The following is a 19,298-nucleotide window of genomic DNA, read 5'->3' as shown; positions in this document are numbered from 1 at the left end:
GAGGTACAAGGGTTGAAGAGAGCTCAGTAGCTCTGGTCTAGGTTTTCCTAGTCTTCTCCAGAATGAAACTATAAACAGGTAGAATGTGTAGCAGAGGTTCAACACAGACATCTTCAGCAGCACGATTCTGCTAAAAAGTACAGCGTTGTTCAGAGGTTGGTATGCAGGGAGAATTAATCATTGCAATGTGGCTAGCACAACTTGAGGGTGATCTGGATTGTCAGATGTGATCTCGCATCAGGAAAAAAAATCTGAATAGCTTGTGCTATAGAAGGTTAGTTCTCTGCAAATAGAGAAGTTGTTGAGATGTTTTTCATTATGTTTTGAGTAACAATTACTATAATCAAAGTTCTGAAACTGGATTTTACAAAGCTGAAGTCTTTCAGATCAACTGGATTAAAATGAAACACAGGAATAAATTCTGGTTTGTTGATCTTCCAAATACACAAAAGAAAAATTACTACTTTAAAAAGTATTTTCAGGAAAGGATTTATTTTTCTGCAACATTTTAAAGGGGTTTATTTAAAGTAGAAGTTATTTTCCTGAATTAGATTAGACTTTGGTTAACTATATATCTGTAATGTTTAACCTTATTTTAGTAGCAAGAACCTGAACTTTTCTCAATGTAGAAGGGCCAGGAGAAAATCAGAGACTTCTCTTGTCCTTCAGTGTTAACTCTGCTCTTGTCCTTTTGGCATGAGTTGTTCTGTCTTGTCCTTCACTGTAGCTTAGAATACTGATTTTGGTTCATGGTCATGATGTTAACTTATGTTATGTACAGCTTCTGGATGCCTTCCTCAAATCCTTTGTCTGTCTGCAGAGTCTGCTAGTGATACTGTTCCTGCAGCATTGATGTAAGGAGCTTGTGATGCCATGGAGACACTATATTCCGAATCCTCCCTGGTGACTGAATCCCCTTCAGCTCTGTAAGAAGAAGAAATCTGGATCTCAGTACCTATCATTCTCAGTATTTTTAGCAGCTTTGTATTTCTTAAATTACTGATCTTTTTCCTCCAGTGGTGTGGCTAATTTGCTAATTTTGATTTTGTAAATTGGGATATATTTATGTGTGTGTAAGATTTAGATTAAATACATTAAATGTAAGTGAAGGTGGCCTCTCAGTTTTAAAATGTTTCTGTTTGGTTATCTTGGTGCCTTCTGTACTTTGGATTCACTGAGAGTGTTGAATTGATTTTTTTTTTTTTTTTTTTGTAGCTTAGTTTGTGAAAGAGCTCTAGGAAACAAGTCAGCCTGTGTACACATGACACTTCTACATGCTTAGGATGTGTTGAAGTAGAACTAGGAGAATATGGAGAAAGCAAATTATTGTTTGAAACTCTTGACAACTGGGAAGGTTTTAGTTTTTGTTTTCAGAACTATTATTTTAACACATTAACGTTGCCATAAAATCATTCAGACTTGCCAAAAGGGCAGGAGCACACCATAAAGGTCTAGATCTCCCTAGTTTTATAGGGTTGCAAGTAGCATGATAAATAGAACTAGGCATATGGTAATAAATATTGTAATGTCACCTTCTTTGGTGAATAACCTGTCAGCTGCAGTTCTTCTGGGGGAAGTGGGTGTTTCAGTATAGTTGAGATCACATGAGCGCCTGAAGTGATTTAACAGCAATTCCTCACAAAAGAGAATAAAACATTAATTTTAAGTAGTGAACTAGCAATTTTGTTGAGCATTATTCTTAGTGGGGCATTGTAAAACACAGATGTAGTTTTTTTTGTTATATACTTGTTTAAAATTACTCGTCAACATTGATCTGCCCTTTAATATTTTTAGCCTGCTGCAGGAAAAGGAGAGGCTTCTCTCCTGGATATGAAGAGGTCCAAGCCTGTTCCAGCATTATCAAAATATGGCTATTAGAATGTGAGGGCTTTCTTTTGTCCTGAAACTCGGAAATTTAAATCCTAATGAAATAAATAGCAAAATATTTTAGCATCCTAAATTACTGTCTAGCATACAAAATGTTGTCTAAGTTAATGGCTTGATTAACAATATTTAGGCAATACAAAAGAGCTGTGTGATTTCTTATTCGTTGTCTTTAGTATTTGGTATGCTAGAAAGCAAGATTACTAATGACTACAAAGACATTTATCTAATTCAGAATGTCTCATTGGTGGCATGCTCATCCTGACCCTAAATCTGAGATGAAATCAAGTTGAAATTCTGAAAAAATCCCTCAGGAGTTTCTTTATAATTGCTACTATGCTTAATATTAGCACTGTAACAATTCCCTGCCCTGTTGGTTCCTTGTCTGCCGAGTTAGTCTTGCTCTTTCTATCCTTATATACCAATATCTTTGAAGAAAACAGAACTATTTTCTTATACAGTGTTAGGGGACCATATTGTTTATTAAAGAGTAGTTTCTGATCAAAGGAATCTGTATGTCCCCTAAAACCAGTTTGTTCTTTTAAAACTAGTGCCTTATGTACAGCCAAATTACTCCAACTCCGCCTTCCCAATGGGTGAGAGAAGGGGAGGAAGAGAACTGTTGCAAGCCTGTTGCTATGGCCACGCAGCAGCAGGCTGGGCTGTTTGCGTGACTGGGATCCTGCTGCATCAGCTGCTGTACGGTGAGTCCTTCCTTACACTTTGCTACATGATGAATGTTCTTATTAGAAACATTCTTTTGAATGCCAGTAAGAAATTGGTACCCTATTAAGGGTCCCCTCCCCCAGCAACCCACGAGGTTTCATTGCATAACCAAATTGATATGTCTCAAGTGGGATCTCTAAATTAATTTGTGATTTTCATGTGAACGTTATTCTTTTTCCAAGTCAGACTATCTACTGATTTCATTCTTTCTGAGCTGATCTTGGGTGAAAGTTTGATGTTGTGCCAAGAAATGTGGCAGTGTCATCTTTCCTCCTTTCTTCTTCTGACCGAATGAAATCTGATATCCCCTAACATTTAATGTGCTTAGTGCAGAGGCATTTCAGACAACAATGAGCAAAATTTTTAAATTAAACAAGGCAAAATCCTTTGAGGGTTAAACTGCAAGCGCATACGTTGAATTAAGTGAACAATTCCCTGTCCTACCATGGAATGATAGGTGGGGCCCTGTAGTTTCAGAAAGCCACTGTTTGCTACTACAGCTATGTGCACTGAAGCAGTCCCTTTTATGTAAGAAACAGGTTTTCTTTAATGCAAATAAAGTCAAAGAATTTCCAGTTCTACTGAAAGGGGAAAAAAAAAGATGATGAGCCAGTAAGAACTGTTAATTTTTTTAATAACATTTTTCCTGTATTGAGACAATTCATGACTACTGTGTTTCTCTTTACATTTTTCTTGTCTGGTAGAATTTAATTGAATTTGGAGGATGAAGTCCAACATAATGCATTTTGTTCCTCCAGTGAGTAGAGACAGAATAATCTCTCAGTTTCCCAAGGTGAGCATTCTTTATCCTCTGTGCACACTATGTATCACCAGCCACACTGAGCTATCTTTCCCTTGTGCTAATAGTATTTTAATTTAATGTACAGTTGTTCTGCTAAAATTACAAATTGTTTAAGGATTTATTTCAAAGATGAATGTGATCTCATGTTCCGATTCAGTGCCAATGTGTTTAATAATAATTCTCACTTCTCTTTTTAGCCTTTAGAGAAAGTGACTCTTGACACAAAAGTGTTATCTGGTAATATCTAGTTATTTCAGCCAAACATTAATTATTACATGCTTAAAGAATTCCTACACTGAGGGGAAATAAGAACCATAGCTGATACTAAATATGCAAAAAGTCTAATTAGATCTGTATGGACACTTTGGTTGAAGAATTTGAGGCAATTTTCATTTTCTGTTTGTATGGGAATCTTAGTCATTGAGTGGATAAAATGTACTAGGCACTGTAGAAATAAAGGCAGAAAAGACCATTCATGTCCCCAAAGAGTTATGTACTTGAAGTATAATAGAAGAGTTAAGGATAGGGAAGGACAAGGAATTAGCATGCTGTTTTTTCAGTTGTTCAAAATATCCTTTTAAGGCAGTTAGCATTTTTTTTCCATGCCTGATCTCAGCCACATATTTTGCTTTTAATTTTATGAAAACCACCACAGTAATTTTAAGCAAATATAAGGTAAAATAAGTTTTCCTCATTTTAAACTAATTTCTAATTAAAAACTAGTAATAAAAATGGTGCTTCACACATATAAGAGATCTAAAAGACTTCATAGTAATAATGGCTTGCTGGTAGTATGCTCCCATCTATGTTTGTCTTGTGTGTCTTAGATTACTGGGATAATTTAAGGTACTTGCTGTTGTACAGAATCATGAGCAAACATGTTTGACTGTGGAAGTTTAGCTAGTGCTTGGATGCTGACACTCAGAAAGGTGGTCAAATGATGGCACTGTCCAAAGGAGCTTTTACAAACATAACTGTGGGGAAGCCTTACTGCCTTCTAATCCAAGGTATCCTTTTTCTTATGCCAGGGTATCCTGGTACTTGACAAACTCTTTGAATTAATCTTCTCATCTATTTTTTCCTTCCTGATTTGACTTATTGCAAAGCAGACATTGCACAGTTTATCCCAGTAGCTGTTCTCTCCTGTTTTCAGTGGTACACATCTGAGGCCTCTCTGCAGTTCAAAGAGCACTTCCATGCGCAGGTCAGGACTGCTTGTCAGCAGAGCACTGGAACAGTTGGGTATGTTTGTAATAAACCACGTATGCAATGAAGAAAGTATTTTAAGCTCTTTATAGCTTGCTTCCTTCATAGGCTTTTCCTTCCTCATCTTGCTCGCTCCAGCATGTTTCAAGGCAGCTAAGTCCATGCACATGGCAGTTCTCGGACCTGTTTGACAGAGACTTAATAAAGTGCCTCTTCTTCCCATAAGTGTCAAAGATACGTTTTCTGCTGGCATAAGTAGCAATGAAAAAATAGCAGCATTGTTTAGCAACAAATAGTTTTTCAGCAGCTTTGAACTAAACTTGTTGTTCAAAAGATTAATTGATTGTTTTAAATTAGTGTTGAATTTTGCACATGCAAGTCAGTATGGCAACCAAATTCTAGAGCAGTTATGCTGTATTGTCTGTTGGTGTTCCAAATGAGCAGTTGATAAAGCTTTAGGGGGCTATAAACACACAGCAGTTCTAAGTTGCTAGAAACACATAAGAACATAGCTTTAGTCTTTTAGAAGTATTACATTCTGAGAAGTTCACTTAAATGCTTCCTTAAAATTGGACCAAAATTCTGGTAAATATACAGCATTGAAAAATCCAAATAAACTGTTTTATGCCCTAGTAATAATCTTTACGTTGTTGGGTTTTTTTCACATCATCTCTCTCCCAGAACTGTTACTAGTACTGATTTAATTCATGAAGCAAGGCAAGAAAGCTAAACTGTGTTAGAAATCATCACTATTCAGTGAAAATAAATAGCTTTATGTTTTAGAGATAAATGGTTTTGTGTTCCAGTGTGAAGGATCTTTCATAAAGTGGAGCTTCTATGAATACTGACAATTAGCTCACTATTCTTTCAAATCTAGAGTTGTTGATTACGAGACTTGTCATGATACTCATCTTTAAGCACAACTCTTGCTAAAAAAATTTGAAGACAAAATACATCTCCCTGAGAGACATCAGTGAGTTTATTGGTTTTCAGAAGCACTGTCATTGTCTTAGTTTCATGTAGATTTGTTACAAGTGTCCAGACAAATTGCTAGCAAGATATGGTTTAGTGAATTGAGGCATTTCTTTACCCTCCATAACCAAGATCTATTTGTTTTTTTATTTCCAGAGTAAACCAACTCTCCAGTTCATTGATTCTGGTAACAGAGTATAGCTAAAAAGCTTCACATTTTGTCTTTGTGAATAAAATTAAACCACTTTCCTGTCACTGCTCTCTAGATATGATTATTATTAGGTCACTTTATTGGTGGGGCAGGGATAGGAGGGACAGACAACTGAGTGTTTTGTGCAGTAATTGTAAAGCTTGACAGGAAAAAACATTATCTTCCTTTTCCATTATGCCAAGTAATGGAATATTTCTTTGTCATTTGGAAAGGTAGTCTGAGAAATTCTGTAGCTAATGGCTGTATTTAAGACTCTCTTGATATTCCATCAATGTGTTAAATTGTGTAATCTAGGGAGGCTTTTTTCCCCCAGTATGAATTAATGGAACACATACCTCTAAACCATCACTTACTTTTTTGCACTTCCCGTAAGGTCATTGATTTTATTCAGTATTTTATCAGTAACAGTTAATTGGGCAGAGACATGTCAGCAGCTTAGAGGCCTGTGGCCACCCTCCTACATTGACTGGCACACAAAATGCCTTCTTTATTCAGAAATATTAGTAATGCAACTTAACAGTCAAGATTTAGGCTATTTAGAATAGATAACTTGGAATCAGCATCACACGGAAGCCTAATATAACCAGAAATAGTATTCAATAGAAGATAAATTAATTTGTTTAAAAACCCATTCTTTGATACAAAAGAACATTAAACCTCTTAAGCCATTTTTGTAGCGTGTACGTGGCAGATGTCAATCCAAGTTGAGGTCAGCAAATACACTTAACATTCACTTATCCACCGGTATCTCCTAAAAAATACACTACATTTCAATTTTAAGAATGCAGGCTGAGTCACCTAAAGCCCATCTGCTGTATTCTGTGGGAGGACCCAGAGCAAAGAGGATTATTTGCATGAAGCCAGGTTCAGCTTAATATTATTCCAGATAGTCAGAAAATGTATTGGCTCTAAACATGTGGGTTTTCTTCCCAGAGACAAATTCTGCAGTGGGTTATTTTATTAGTGTTTCTGCACTTAGAACTTGGTTTGTACTATTAAAGTCAACGAGAAGCTTGTGATTTTAATGAAAAGGATACAGATACTCTATGGTCTTCTGTGCAAACTGACAAATGTATATACTTGTAGTCAAAACAATTTTAATAGGATAGAATTTATGCTCCACTGGATTATATTTAAGAAAAAAATATGGTGACCTCCCTCTTTTCATACAATTTAAGACTCTGATCCTGTGGCACGGTGGCATTTGGGTAAACTGGAGTCACAGGTGCATGTGCTCATCACTTGCAATTTAAGGAACTAAATCAGAATTTTTAAAGAGAGAATGTGGAAATTGGTACTAAAAACATGTAATATTTTCAAATATTTATAACAGGCTGAAAATATCCAAAGTGGTTGTGGTAGGAGACATGTATGTTGGGAAAACCAGCCTTATCAACAGGTACAGTATATCTCAGCAGATGGTTTGATTCTGCTCTTTCTAAAATAAATGTTATAACGTTTCCATTTCTGTCCATTCAGGGTAATACTTCATAGTTCTGTTTTAAACCATGCTTTTGGTATTAAATAAAAGACAGAACAGGCTTAATATACCAACATAGAAAGTCATTCTCTGGCACTTTAGTAAGTATATGTTATATTATGAGCTGTTTTTATCCAGTCAAATATGATACAGTGTTTCCTTACGAAATCCACTCTAAAGGCTAAACAATCAGAAGGTCCCAAAAAAAAAAAAAATCTTTCCAGTGTCTAAGTCTTGGTTTCATGTTTTTCCCCTTACTTTTAGAGTACCTATACTTATTTCTACAGCTGCAAGACTGTAGAAGAATTTCAAGTTTTTCTGTAGCTTATTAAATAAACTTAAAGAATAGTTGATTCTTTATGAGAGGTTTTAAACAGCTCTCATGTTTTTTGTATCTAAGTCCAATGAAAAGATCGTTGAATTTCTGTAGCTTATGATCACCATGACAGCTTTCTGTCTATGTTTGTCTTCTATTATTGTTGTTTCTTTCCCATTCTTAAGTAGGTATGATAAGTTTTTAATCTCATTGTTTAATCATTTGGATCATTATTTATGACACAAAATATGTTCCCTTGTAACTAAAACTATAAAATACTGTATCTTCCTTGGCAGTCCCAAGATATTTTATTCTGATTTTCATCTGATCCTGAGAGCTTAATAGATGTATATGCTTTCTAGTTTGTTATCCAGTAGCTCCTTTTTTTTAATTGGTTTTATTGATCTTTTTATATAAGCTTCTGCAATATATAGTGATTACACAGTTAGTTAATTCTTGTCTTCGTAATTTACCCTAGGTAGTGTTAGTTTTGCAGTTATTTGTAGTTGGGTGTTACTAGTGTTTCATCTCTTTTATTTCTTTTTTTTAATCACAGATTTTGTAAAGATAATTTTGACCGAGACTACAAGGCAACCATTGGAGTGGATTTTGAAATTGAACGTTTTGAAATAATAGGAATACCATACAATCTCCAGATGTAAGTTGAAACAGCGTGGTTAAGTATTGCACAGAGTATAATCTCAGCTGAGCTTGAGCTGCTGCAGCCTCTAGTGGAATTTAAAATAATAAAAATACACGAAGAATAACATTATCTGAAAACCAGATTCTGTACCTGGACTTTTAGTAAAAATTTTACCTTCCTGGATTTCACATCCCTAAGAAATATTATAAGTTTGTAAATGAAAATTCATCTTGGATGTCTTGTGCCATTTCAGTGGAGTTCTGCCTTTTTTACTCAAGTTTCTTGAAAGAGTAGAGGAAGCTTTTGCCCCACAAACTTTGTATAGTTCTACTGTTACACCATACTGTTTAAGTTTAGTAGGCACACTGAGTACTGAACTTGGCTTTACTGGGGACTTTGTTCCTGCAACCATTGAAATTAATGCTAAGGTGTCCAGTGATTTCAGCATCTCTTACTTAGGGACTAAGTGATTTTCTCCAAATTGTAGAAAGACTAGAGCGTTTTTATTAGAATGTGAACCTAGAATCTTTGATTTTCAGCTTTGTTTATCAGACTAGTGGAAATCCTATCCTTCTCTCACATGCTGTGGTTCTGCTGAAGGATGTCCTTTGGTATTTCCAGTGGCTAGCAGTACTGTTCTGTAGAGGGCATTATTCAATCATTTATGCTGTAGTGTGACCTAGAGCAGAAAAAAGACACTTTGTGTGAAGTATTTTAGTGCATGAATCTTAAAAACCTTTTCACTCAGGAACGTGTTTTTTCTGAGATATTATTGATGATAAAAGGATGGGTAGTGGGATTTATTGAAAAATACTCAGAAATCCATTTTCCAGTTATTTCAGTAACATTCTGTTCTTGAAAATTCTGCCAGGCTCTATACTTTTGAAAGTTGAGTCCCTCTAAAAATGTAGGCTGATGCATCAGTATATTGCCAGCTAGAGTAATAAGGTTCATGAGCTATTAAACATCAGGTTGCATTATCTGCAGAATCGTCAGTGTCAGGGTAGAAAGTTTCCATATGATAAGCACTAGTGCCCCCTATTGCTGAGAGATTTCCATACAAGATAAATTTGCAAATATCCATGACTGACAGTACTAGGCTATAACAAAAACCCAAAGCTGTGAAGTGTTGGCAATAGCTGAGAGGACTGTGTATCATGTTCTTTAATAGGAAGCAGTTTCTTGATTTTTCTTTAATGGTGTCATTAGTACCTGGTGGACTGAGCTGTAGGTCTCTAATTTCTAGTGTATGGACAGATATCGTATCTAGCAGTTGGAAGATTCTAATATGGGCTAATGTATGATTTAGCTAGTATTAGCACAATAAATTTTAAAAATTAGATTGAGATAGAAATACATGCAAATGACATAGATGAGGAAAAAATATTTTAAGAAAAAGGTATTACCATGCAGAATATGAATATTTGAATTGTCTCCAAATTGACCAGTATTAAAAAAAAATAATTAAAAAAACAAATCTAAAAAACAGAGTTCAAATGTCTTCATTAAGTAATAGAGCTTCACTGTATTTCTATCAGCAGTTAATGAGTAACATGTTCCAGATGGTAACACTTCTCTGGTGTCACATTCTTATCCAGCTTGTACCAGTCTGCTGCTTCGTTAGCATGTTTACTCGGGTTACACTGGGTTTCATTAACCTGAAATTTCTTTTTTTTCCCCCATTGCACAGATGGGACACAGCAGGTCAAGAAAAGTTCAAGTGCATTGCATCTGCTTACTACCGAGGAGCAGAGGGTGAGAACAATATTAGTTTGATCCTGGCTGTGACGGGAGGTTGTACTTTATATAGAAACGTATATGCGTATGTGCTCCTTGGAAGGGTACCTGTAGACGCAGTGTGGCGGAATGGGTTGTCCGTTACTGGAGAGAAGAAGGGACTAAAAGAACTCATGAATTGATATGTTGTCACACCTGCAAGCTCTGAATGTTCTGATGATGCAGTGATAAAAATTGGCACTTGTGTCTAGGGGGAAAGATTATTGCTGAAGTTAGAAATGGATGCTTCTGACATTCCTTTTGGTAAAAGACAATTTCTGCAGGAATTAAAGTGATGCCAAAATAAAAGGAGTAATAGCACTACAGACTGCAGACTACAGGTAAAGAATAAATAAGGTTGAAAACTGAAGACTTCAGTCCTACTGGGTGCAATAGAAGGAAGAGGAATAGAGAGGAAGAGAATAGTCTTCCATCTCCTCTGTGTTAAATCTGCTCTTGCACTTAATATGTAAACATTCTTTCCGTTTAGCAAGGTGAGTTGGAGAGACTTCTGATACGCATTCTAACTTAATTACTTTTTTTCTGTTATTGTCTTTTATTGCAGTTATAATAACAGTGTTTGATCTGGCTGATATCCAGACTTTGGATCACACCAAGTAAGTGTCTGTATTTTGGCATAGCCTTTAAAGCTTTTAGAGCAGGTTTAATTGCCTTTAATAGCCTGTAGTTGCTGAGAATTTGCTGGGTCGTGAGTGTATTTTCTATTGAGCTAAGAAATGAAGAATGACAGTCACTTGTTTGGATTACGTAGGGTGGGATTTTTCTGAAGAAAATGCAGAGCATAAATTTGAACCACTTACCCTTGACTTCCTTTATAGTAAGTAGAGAGAAAAAGGCACTTCAATAAGAGCTTAATCCTTGCAAAATTAGACACCCAGGAAGAGATGAAGTGCACCTGAAAAGCATCCTTTTTTCCCCCCCTCTGTTTGCTGTAAACAGAATAACAGGCTGGCATCTGATGTAAATGGTGAAATTGACGAGATGTATCTCATGCATACTGTCTCAAGAACCTCTTGTTTTCTAGGTGCACTGTTAGCCCAAAATTATTTTCTTTTTCTAGTTTGTGTAGTGATTTTGGTAGGAGTTAGGCTGTCAGAAAGAAGAAGGAAAATGAAAAACTCAAAGTGTGTATAGATACAGCTAAACTTAACTGGTTCAGATATTTGTAATGATTTGGTTGCAACAGCACGCTAATTGTTGTAAGTGAACTTGTTTTGCTTTAAACCCTCCATGGATCTGTGATCCACACTGTTGTTGCCAGCTCAGAGTGTGTACATTTCTAACATACTGTTGTGACTGTAATGCAGGTAACATGCTTGTTTGCAATCTGTACTCTGTCTTATTTGAATGTGTATTAGACTATTTCCTTAGAGTACTGCTGTGGTATTTAGCTCATTTACATAGGACTTTGTAAAATAATATATATATTAGTGTCTCTGCTTGGTTGAAAATAATTGAAGCCTGTGAACCTGATTTTCCCCCCCACACGCACTCCCTTCCCTCCTTGACTTATGTTGGATGACTCAAGAGGAACTTGATTGCCAGAGTAACAAAAATACAAAAGCTTATGAGGCAGGAGTCATGCAGCCTTCATAGGGTGCTGGTTTTATAATGCTGAATTGATTATTTCACTCTTCTTTATTCACGTTTGTATCTAATCTGCTGTGTTGTTCCTATTTCTTCCTCTGCTTCTTATTTTCTTGTTCTTTATCAAAAACTTTTATCAAAACTTTGTCACCTCCCTTATACTGATAAATACCCTCTCTGGGTCCTAAAATCATTGTTGAATTTGCCCTCTACATTGGGCATGTTTGATCTTTTCATTAGTGGAAGGCATGTATTCAAAGGAGTTGGAATAGCTCCTGGTCTCTTTCTGTCTAGAAGAAAACGCTTTTCATACTCTCACATAAGTTCATCCTCTCACTTTTCTTATGACCCTATTATTTGTCACCTTCTCCTATATTCCTCAGTCCCTCTGATTCTCTAGCTTCTTTTTTGTATTTCAGACAGTGGCTAGAAGACGCATTGAGGGAGAATGAGCCAGATTCCAGCTTCATCTTTCTGGTTGGAACAAAAAAAGATTTGGTGGTCAGTAAATTAAATGCAGATTAGGAAATCATATTTCCCCTAGTTCCTTAAGCAATTGCCCTTACAAGTTGTACACAATGCTGTTGAGATAAAAGCCTTGAGGGAAAAGCCTAAACAGAAAGAAAGAAGATCACAGGTAAAAAGAACAACACATATGGAACCAATGTAAGAAGACACTTTATGAAAAAATGGGTAGTTAGTGAAATATCCCTATTTCCGTTCCTTGCATGACATTTTCCAAACAGATACAAACAACTGAAAAGGCAGAGAAAAGTTGGGTGCAAAAAATAACAGAGTGCATGATGATCTTGAAGGTTGGGGGTTTTTGTTTTTTTTAGGGACAGTGTGTTCGTTATTCAGGAAGAGGGAAGAATTCGTACTTAATTGAATGTGACATCATTTTCAGAAGAAGAGGCTATAATGCACTTACCCTATACCTTTCTGAGTCTTGTGCATATCTTTCTCTAGCTATCAATGTGCAATTCTTAAAGATTTCAAAACAAACTTGCTTCTTCTGCTCTTTAGTTGATTTTTTTTTTTTCATTTCCCCTTCCCCCCCATCTGCTATAGTATCACTTATGCAGTTTGTTTCTTACCCTTCACTGAAAATAAGACCCAGAAAGCTGCATGTCTGACAGTTTTCTGGTACTTTGTGTTGCTTATGCTGCTTTTTCTGAGATGCAGTAAAAGCTTAATGTGCCAGACCTCTGAGGATGCAGATCTGAAGTCTTGTCTAAGCTAGAATTCCTTACTGTAAGTTAGTTTCTGGTTTTAGAATGATAGCACTTTCAACTGAGAGGGAGACAAGAGCAAAGCAAAAGATTGTGGGTTCTAGGTATTACTTCAGTATGAAGGCAATACCTTCCCAGTTGGATTCACTCTACTTCTCATCCTGATGTCACATCATCCTTTGTGGATTTTTAGAATTCTTCTCAATTGTGCAGGAGTTCCCCATTGTAAGACAGTGCACAGAAAACTGTACAAACAAAAAAGACTGGTATCTTCCATCACAAATGGGCTAGAAATTGAAAGCAAATAGCAACATACTGATATGGTTGATCGTAGACAACAAATAAGAGGGGGAAAAAGGCCTGAAAACTAAGTGCAAGAAAGCAAAACCCATTGAAGGAGCAAGAAATTTTAGTCTTAAGAAGAGATAAGAAACAGCAAACATAAAAAGTAAGGGGAAGGCCATTGTGTTACGATGCAGTAAAAATAGATGGAGTAGAAGAAAGGATCCGAGACAAAGAGAAGAAAGACTAAACCCATAGAACCATTGTGATTAGTTGGTCCGGCAGCTCTTGTGCTGAGGATGATGGGGTTACAAGAATTTAAAGACCAGTAACTGAGCTGTTGTCTTTGTAGCTCCCTGCCACACTGTATAGTTAGATACAATGGTCACACTTGTTAACTTGTTTTGTTTCAATGCTGTGGGAGGTGAATGGAAACTTCAATTTTAAAAGCAGGACTGATTACTTGAATATTCTTGCCATCATGTCTGATTGCACAAGTTCTAAGGCAAAGCCAGAAAGGCCACTGTGAAAATTGGAAGCATCACAGTATAGGTGCTAGCAGTACTTCTATGTTATTACCATGTTATTTATGTTAAAGTTGTTCCATGTTGTTTACTCAGTCAGGTGCTGTGTGTGAAAGAACAGAGCTAGATGCCATCCGCTTTGCCAATGAGATGCAGGCAGAATACTGGTCAGTTTCAGCCAAAACAGGTAAGTTACTGCAAAGGATGTTTAAAAATAGCATAACCACAAGGGCTTATGTTAAGGTGGGAGGAAGTTAAAGTTCCTTATGCCCCCATTCCCGTGCAGTTTTTGCTTTTTGCTGTTCTTCCATTTGTTGCTATTGGAAACTTCACGTTTATTAATGGTTAATTTTATTTGAGCATTTTTATGTGTGCTTGCACTGTCATGTTTACAGAAATGAGTACTTGAGCTGCTGTGCAATGTCTAAGCGTGTTTCTATCTAAGCATATTACTATCTAAGCATTCATAGGTAGTTACATAAATACACGTGTGCCCTGCTACTCAGCATTAGCAATGAAAAAAGATTATACCACAAACTGAATTCTCTCTGTTGCTGACTAAAAATAAAGGTACAGTATGGGGTACACTATTCTAGACTAAGAAACTGAGAAATTCTCTCTGCAGTGATCAGAATGGAGATCAGATTGTTGGAGAGGCCTGTTCTGTCCCAGTATTGAGCAGGGATGTGTTCACAGATGTGCTTGTTATGCTTGATCATGTGTTGATGTGCAGTTGTAAAAACACGTAATTTCTGTCTGTTTACCAGGGGAAAATGTCAAAGAGTTCTTTTCCCGAGTTGCTGCCTTGGCCTTTGAACGGTCCATGATAAAGGAGCTGGGGAAAACTGCTGGGTGCAAGGCCCGAATTGGGACAGGAAACTTCATCAGTATGTTAAGTTTTGCTTTTTGTGTGCATTTTCCTTGTTTACAGTGTGAAGGATTGGGGAGGTTTTTTAAGCATTAATGCCTGTTTCAAACACCTGCCAGCATATTCATGTCAGTGTCCACCTGAGTTCTAGCATATAGGAGTTACTGGGGCTGAATTCAGCATTTGTTACCCTTAGTATTGGATGGTGTAATTTCTTGTGAATTCATTTTATAACTTTTTTGTTTCTGTAGAACTGGAGAAGAGCATGATGGATATCCCAGAAGGCAATGCTAAAGTCAGCCTGAGTTGCTGCTAACTGTCAGCTGTTTCTGCAAGCACCGTATTTCTCTGTAGAGCAGCATAGAGTACCTGCAAAAATGAAGGCTCTCAAACCAGAAATAGAAAGTTGTATTTTTGGAAAAAGGGGAGGAAAAACTTATCCAGACTTCCTTTCTGAGAGTTCCCTTGCTGCTGCAGGCTCACTTGTGCAGGATGGTACAATTGTTACATAAACCTTTCTCTGTGTAGTGGAAATATGACATCCTTGGCTTAATGCAAGAAGACATTGCCAGTGCCACGTGCTCACCTGTCTGCCAGAAACACTTGTAGTCACAAGTTATCTAATTTAAGTCTGTTGTTTTTTGATAATTCTCTAGAAGTCTTAGATAGTGAAATCACATTCTCATGGAAGCAGAGAACAAATGATAGTTCAGAATATAGGGTGCTATCCATATGTTTTTGCCTTCTGAGATCATAGTATAAAATAACTCTGACTTGCTTGTATGCGTTCCAATTATTTTAAAACTGTTCAAAAGAAATATTTTTACATAACAGGTATGGAAGTACACAAATGCAGACTGCGTAGTTTTCACTGATTTCTCCATCCAGGAAAATCTATATTATCTTTCATTTTCCACTTCAGAATCAGAGACCATTGTTTAAATATTTCCAAGCCTAGGAGAAATCCAGGTAGGAACTTTATTGTTTTATCCCAGCTGTCTAATATTTTGAAAATGTTACCAGATAAGAATGCTATTCTTTTCCACCCTCTTGAATAAGAAAGAATTGCCATATAGATGCATGGCATAGAAAAATTAGATTTCATGTATTCCATCTTCCAAAGAGGATGCAGATTCCTTCTCTGGATTGATCTTCATGAATATTGCCTACACTGCAGTTCTTCTTTGTTGCTAAGAGTAATGACATTTTCATTATATTGTAGCTGGTTTTTTTGTTTGTAGCAATGTAACGTGATTCTGTAACCGTACGCAGTCTCAGTCATGAACTTGTTCATCCCTGTCTGTGGTAGGAACTCTGAGCTGGTAAGTTAGATTCGATGCTGCTGCTAAGCAATTAGTCACTCTAGCTGCTTTTACTGGACAATATAATTTGATCACTAGATGCTGGCAGCAATTTGCTCCACTGCTTAATAGAAGCAGTAATCATAGAGAAATAGTTCTGCCATTTTGTGAAAAGACTTGCAAGTGTATGTGGGTTTAGAGGGATGGGAAAAGCTGGAGTTCTCCAAAGGAGGCACATGCTTGTTAAGTATGTTAAGCCCTAAGGTACTTGCCGTATGAAGATACCATTCTCTGGATATGTTGCAGTGATTTGGTGTGCTGGTTGGATCAAAAAAATGTTGCCCTAATTTTGCCTTGTCAAATACCCTTTGACATAACCTTGTGAAATTAGTTCTTTAGAAATGACAATTATTGTTTAATGGGGAGAGACTGTTTCTGGGTGCTACTGAATTTCATCAAAGTAAGGCACCTTTACAATGCTCTTCTACTCTGGGCAACAGTGACTGAGGCCAAAAGGTATTCCTGTTTTAAAAGTAATTTCTGCTGACAAGTGACATTGCCAGAAACTCGAATGACAAATAACGTTGACAGAAATTACTATATACAAATATTTGGTCACTAAATTGTATTAGTATGATGGATTATGATAATTAAGTTTAAACTGCAAAAGTATAAAAGAAGTGAAAGGGAAATACAGTCATTTTATTTCCCTCTAGTTTTTCTAGCATCTCACCAGATTTTAATATTCGGTTCTGAGTATCTAGTTAGTGATATTTCTCTAAAGATAAATGAGATGCTGTAAATCTTTTGCTTGCACTAAACCATACAAATTTATGGTCCTCCAAAATCACTATAAGCACTCAAATGAAAGAATTAATGAAGGAATGAAAGTGGGACAACAGAAAGACTGCTTCTCTAGAAATCTATCAGCAGTTTATAACTCCATACTTCTAAGATTAAAATCCAGCATTACATGCTATGCTGGCATAAAAAAAAAAAAGGAACACCTTCTATAATGCTCTAAATTTCATACTGCAACCTTTTTAAATGGAGAGAAAGAAGAAAACTTATGGACAGCGACAAGTTACAGTTTCTTAAGATACTCATTCAATCGTTACAGAAACAATAGTATCTGGAAAACTGATTATAACAGGATCTTTCATATTTGAGCTGTTGAGAAAGACATTTGTTAATAAATCTATGCATCAGACTGAAAATATCTGAGATTATCTGCCATTTTCTCCCCAAACTGTTTGATAAGAAATAGGAAAAAGTGGAGGAAAAAATGACTCAAACATCCTTTTTATTACTTTTATTTTCTTATGGCATAAGCTGTAGCTTCATAGCTTCAGAGAATATGGTGAAATGAGATCTAGGAACTCTGTGTCTTTTTTTATCACACAATCTTCACTTTGGCAATTGTGCAGATTCTGTTGGCAAAGATGCAAATGTAGCATTTGGTGGAGAAAATGAGTATGTGTGGGTATGTAAGGAGTTATTTATCCAAATGTGTCATATTTTAACCTTATGATGTTCTGTGTATTTGTTCATGTCCCGAATCTGTTTCACGAGGATGACGAATATATACTCCACTGGTACCACATGCTGCACTGCGTGGGCAGCATGGCCATGGTCTTCATGTTTACTGAGTTTGAATGAGAGTAGAAACTATGATTTGCTCTACTGCAGCAAATCATGTTGTCTAGGCTGGGTGCTAGGTTTCAGTGCAGACTTGTTTGTATTTACAGCTGCAAAATGACTCAGTAACAAACCCAATAAAAGATCAGCATTCCAGGTTCCCCCCCTGCCACCCCCCCCCCCCCCCAAAAAAAATATATCTTGTGTTTCTTTTGTTGTTGAGCTCAATTATTGTACAAAATCGGAGATGCAATCTCTTCAGCCATGCAGTCATGTTGCTTGGAAAATCAACTGGGACAGTTTTTTTTCTAGGGATTCAGTACATTGCTTGATGTCGTTACTGATCTGTATCTTCTGGAGCTCCAAAACCCGCACATACAAATACAATACTCTGTCAGTCATTAACTATCACTTGGCAGCGGTCTGACTCCATCTGTTCTATGATGGAATCTTTGAGACTGGGATTTTTTTTTGGTTGGTTGATTTCTGGGGTGTGTTTTTTAGCCCCACCGAGACTTCCCTTGCAAAGAACTCAGTATTAATAACGGATCATCTAAAATGAATTCTGGATCATGTTGCAAATGATGCTGCTTAGGCATCATGGATCATGTTGCTTAGGCAAGCACAAAGGAAATTAATGGTGGTGGAAAAATAAATGTAAATTTGCAGGTTTTTAAACATTTCTATTTGGTGTATGTTTTATCTATGCATGTTAGTCCATTCTATCAGCAACTTAATTGGCTTTGAAGAAGTCTTAATATTGTGGAAAACAGTGTTGGAACAACTGCATTAACTCTAAACATAGGTAGGCTAAACCACAATTTTTACACCAGTTGAAGCCCTCACAGTGATCATGGCAACAGCTGCAGTGCCAGCTTCCTTGTGGAATTTGCAGCTAAGAAATTGGAGAAGTGAAATTCAGACGGAGTCTGAAGTAAACGTAAAGAGCAATTGTAAAAATCAATGTCTCAAAATAAGTACTTATGCTGTTTCTTGTCTTAATAAGTAGAAGCTATCGTGTTAATGAGTTCCTGTTTAAATAAGTGTGCATATCTGAGCAAAACAGCTGGTAATGGATTAAAAGCCGTTTAAGGAGCAATCACTTGTCAGGCAAAGTTAATTTCTTACCATAAAAGCCTTTCCTTTTAATTTTTAGTGGTGTTTTTTCTGCCTTTTGAGTGATTATTTGACACTTAAGATATTATTTATATTCTTATAGGTCATATGATTCAGATCATTCCTGTTGGTTCCCAGCTCATGCTCAGCTCATTGTGGTACGACTGGAGTCCATTCTTCATGAATAAATATGTCCCCTCTGTGTCTTTTCAGGCTTTCATCAATAGTTAGAGGTCGTTCTAGGGAGTACAATATAATGCACTGGTGAGTGAATGCTGTAAAATCCTCTGTGTATCACAGTCTCTGAGCACGTGAGTTAAAATTAAGTGTTTGGCAAGTTGAAGTTGTAGCAGAAATCTGCATTTGGTAGTGGAGGTGGTTGATCAGTTTCTTGTATTTTTGGCCGCAAGGTTGTTCTCACAGCAAGCAATTGCCATTTTCTGAATTCTAAGACAGGGAGTTCCAATTTTTCTGGGTTCATAGAATGGTTTAGTCTGCATGGGACTTCTCAAGGCTTACTGGCCTCATCAAACTCTACCACTGGGTGCTGCTTTGTGCTACAAAAATATGGTTTCTTAGTTTCAGACACAGATTAATCAGAAATCATGTTTTATTTCTCTTTGAAAAAAAAAAAAAAAACAAAAACACCCCTCTGCTTTTGTGCTACTAATTTTTTTTTTTCTTCTTACAAAACCTCTGCTTCTCGCACGTGG

The 19,298-nt window shown here is 36.6% G+C and overlaps 1 protein-coding gene across 2 annotated transcripts; it reads left to right on the top strand.

Annotated features, from left to right (window-relative positions):
- Window positions 1-14: 14 nt before the first annotated feature.
- RAB36 (RAB36, member RAS oncogene family) lies at window positions 15-18,629 on the top strand. Of its 2 annotated transcripts, XM_063351425.1 has the most exons (12): window positions 15-155; window positions 821-951; window positions 2,436-2,588; window positions 3,315-3,403; window positions 4,566-4,654; window positions 7,135-7,200; window positions 8,154-8,255; window positions 9,931-9,995; window positions 10,582-10,633; window positions 12,044-12,125; window positions 13,759-13,849; window positions 14,430-14,762. In XM_063351425.1, the coding sequence occupies exons 4-12, from the start codon at window positions 3,335-3,337 to the stop codon at window positions 14,624-14,626; spliced, it is 813 nt and encodes a 270-aa protein (XP_063207495.1). In that variant the 5' UTR covers window positions 15-155; window positions 821-951; window positions 2,436-2,588; window positions 3,315-3,334; the 3' UTR covers window positions 14,627-14,762. The 2 variants fall into 2 exon arrangements, with proteins under 2 accessions (XP_063207495.1, XP_063207496.1); XM_063351426.1 differs by lacking the exons at window positions 15-155; window positions 821-951 and adding an exon at window positions 14,782-18,629 and having other exon boundaries at window positions 2,443-2,588; window positions 14,430-14,549.
- Window positions 18,630-19,298: the final 669 nt, after the last annotated feature.

This window comes from Chroicocephalus ridibundus, chromosome 13 (genome assembly GCF_963924245.1).
Source record: "Chroicocephalus ridibundus chromosome 13, bChrRid1.1, whole genome shotgun sequence".
NCBI lineage: Eukaryota > Metazoa > Chordata > Aves > Charadriiformes > Laridae > Chroicocephalus > Chroicocephalus ridibundus.
This window is presented reverse-complemented; position numbering and strand designations above follow the sequence as displayed.

Bases quoted from the DNA above. Each gene is read 5' to 3' on its own strand.
- RAB36 (XM_063351425.1), top strand. From the start codon at position 3,335: ATGAAGTCCAACATAATGCATTTTGTTCCTCCAGTGAGTAGAGACAGA. The intron at 8,256-9,930 runs GTAAGTTGAAAC...CCCATTGCACAG, and splicing joins ATACCATACAATCTCCAGAT to ATGGGACACAGCAGGTCAAG. The intron at 9,996-10,581 runs GTGAGAACAATA...CTTTTATTGCAG, and splicing joins TTACTACCGAGGAGCAGAGG to TTATAATAACAGTGTTTGAT.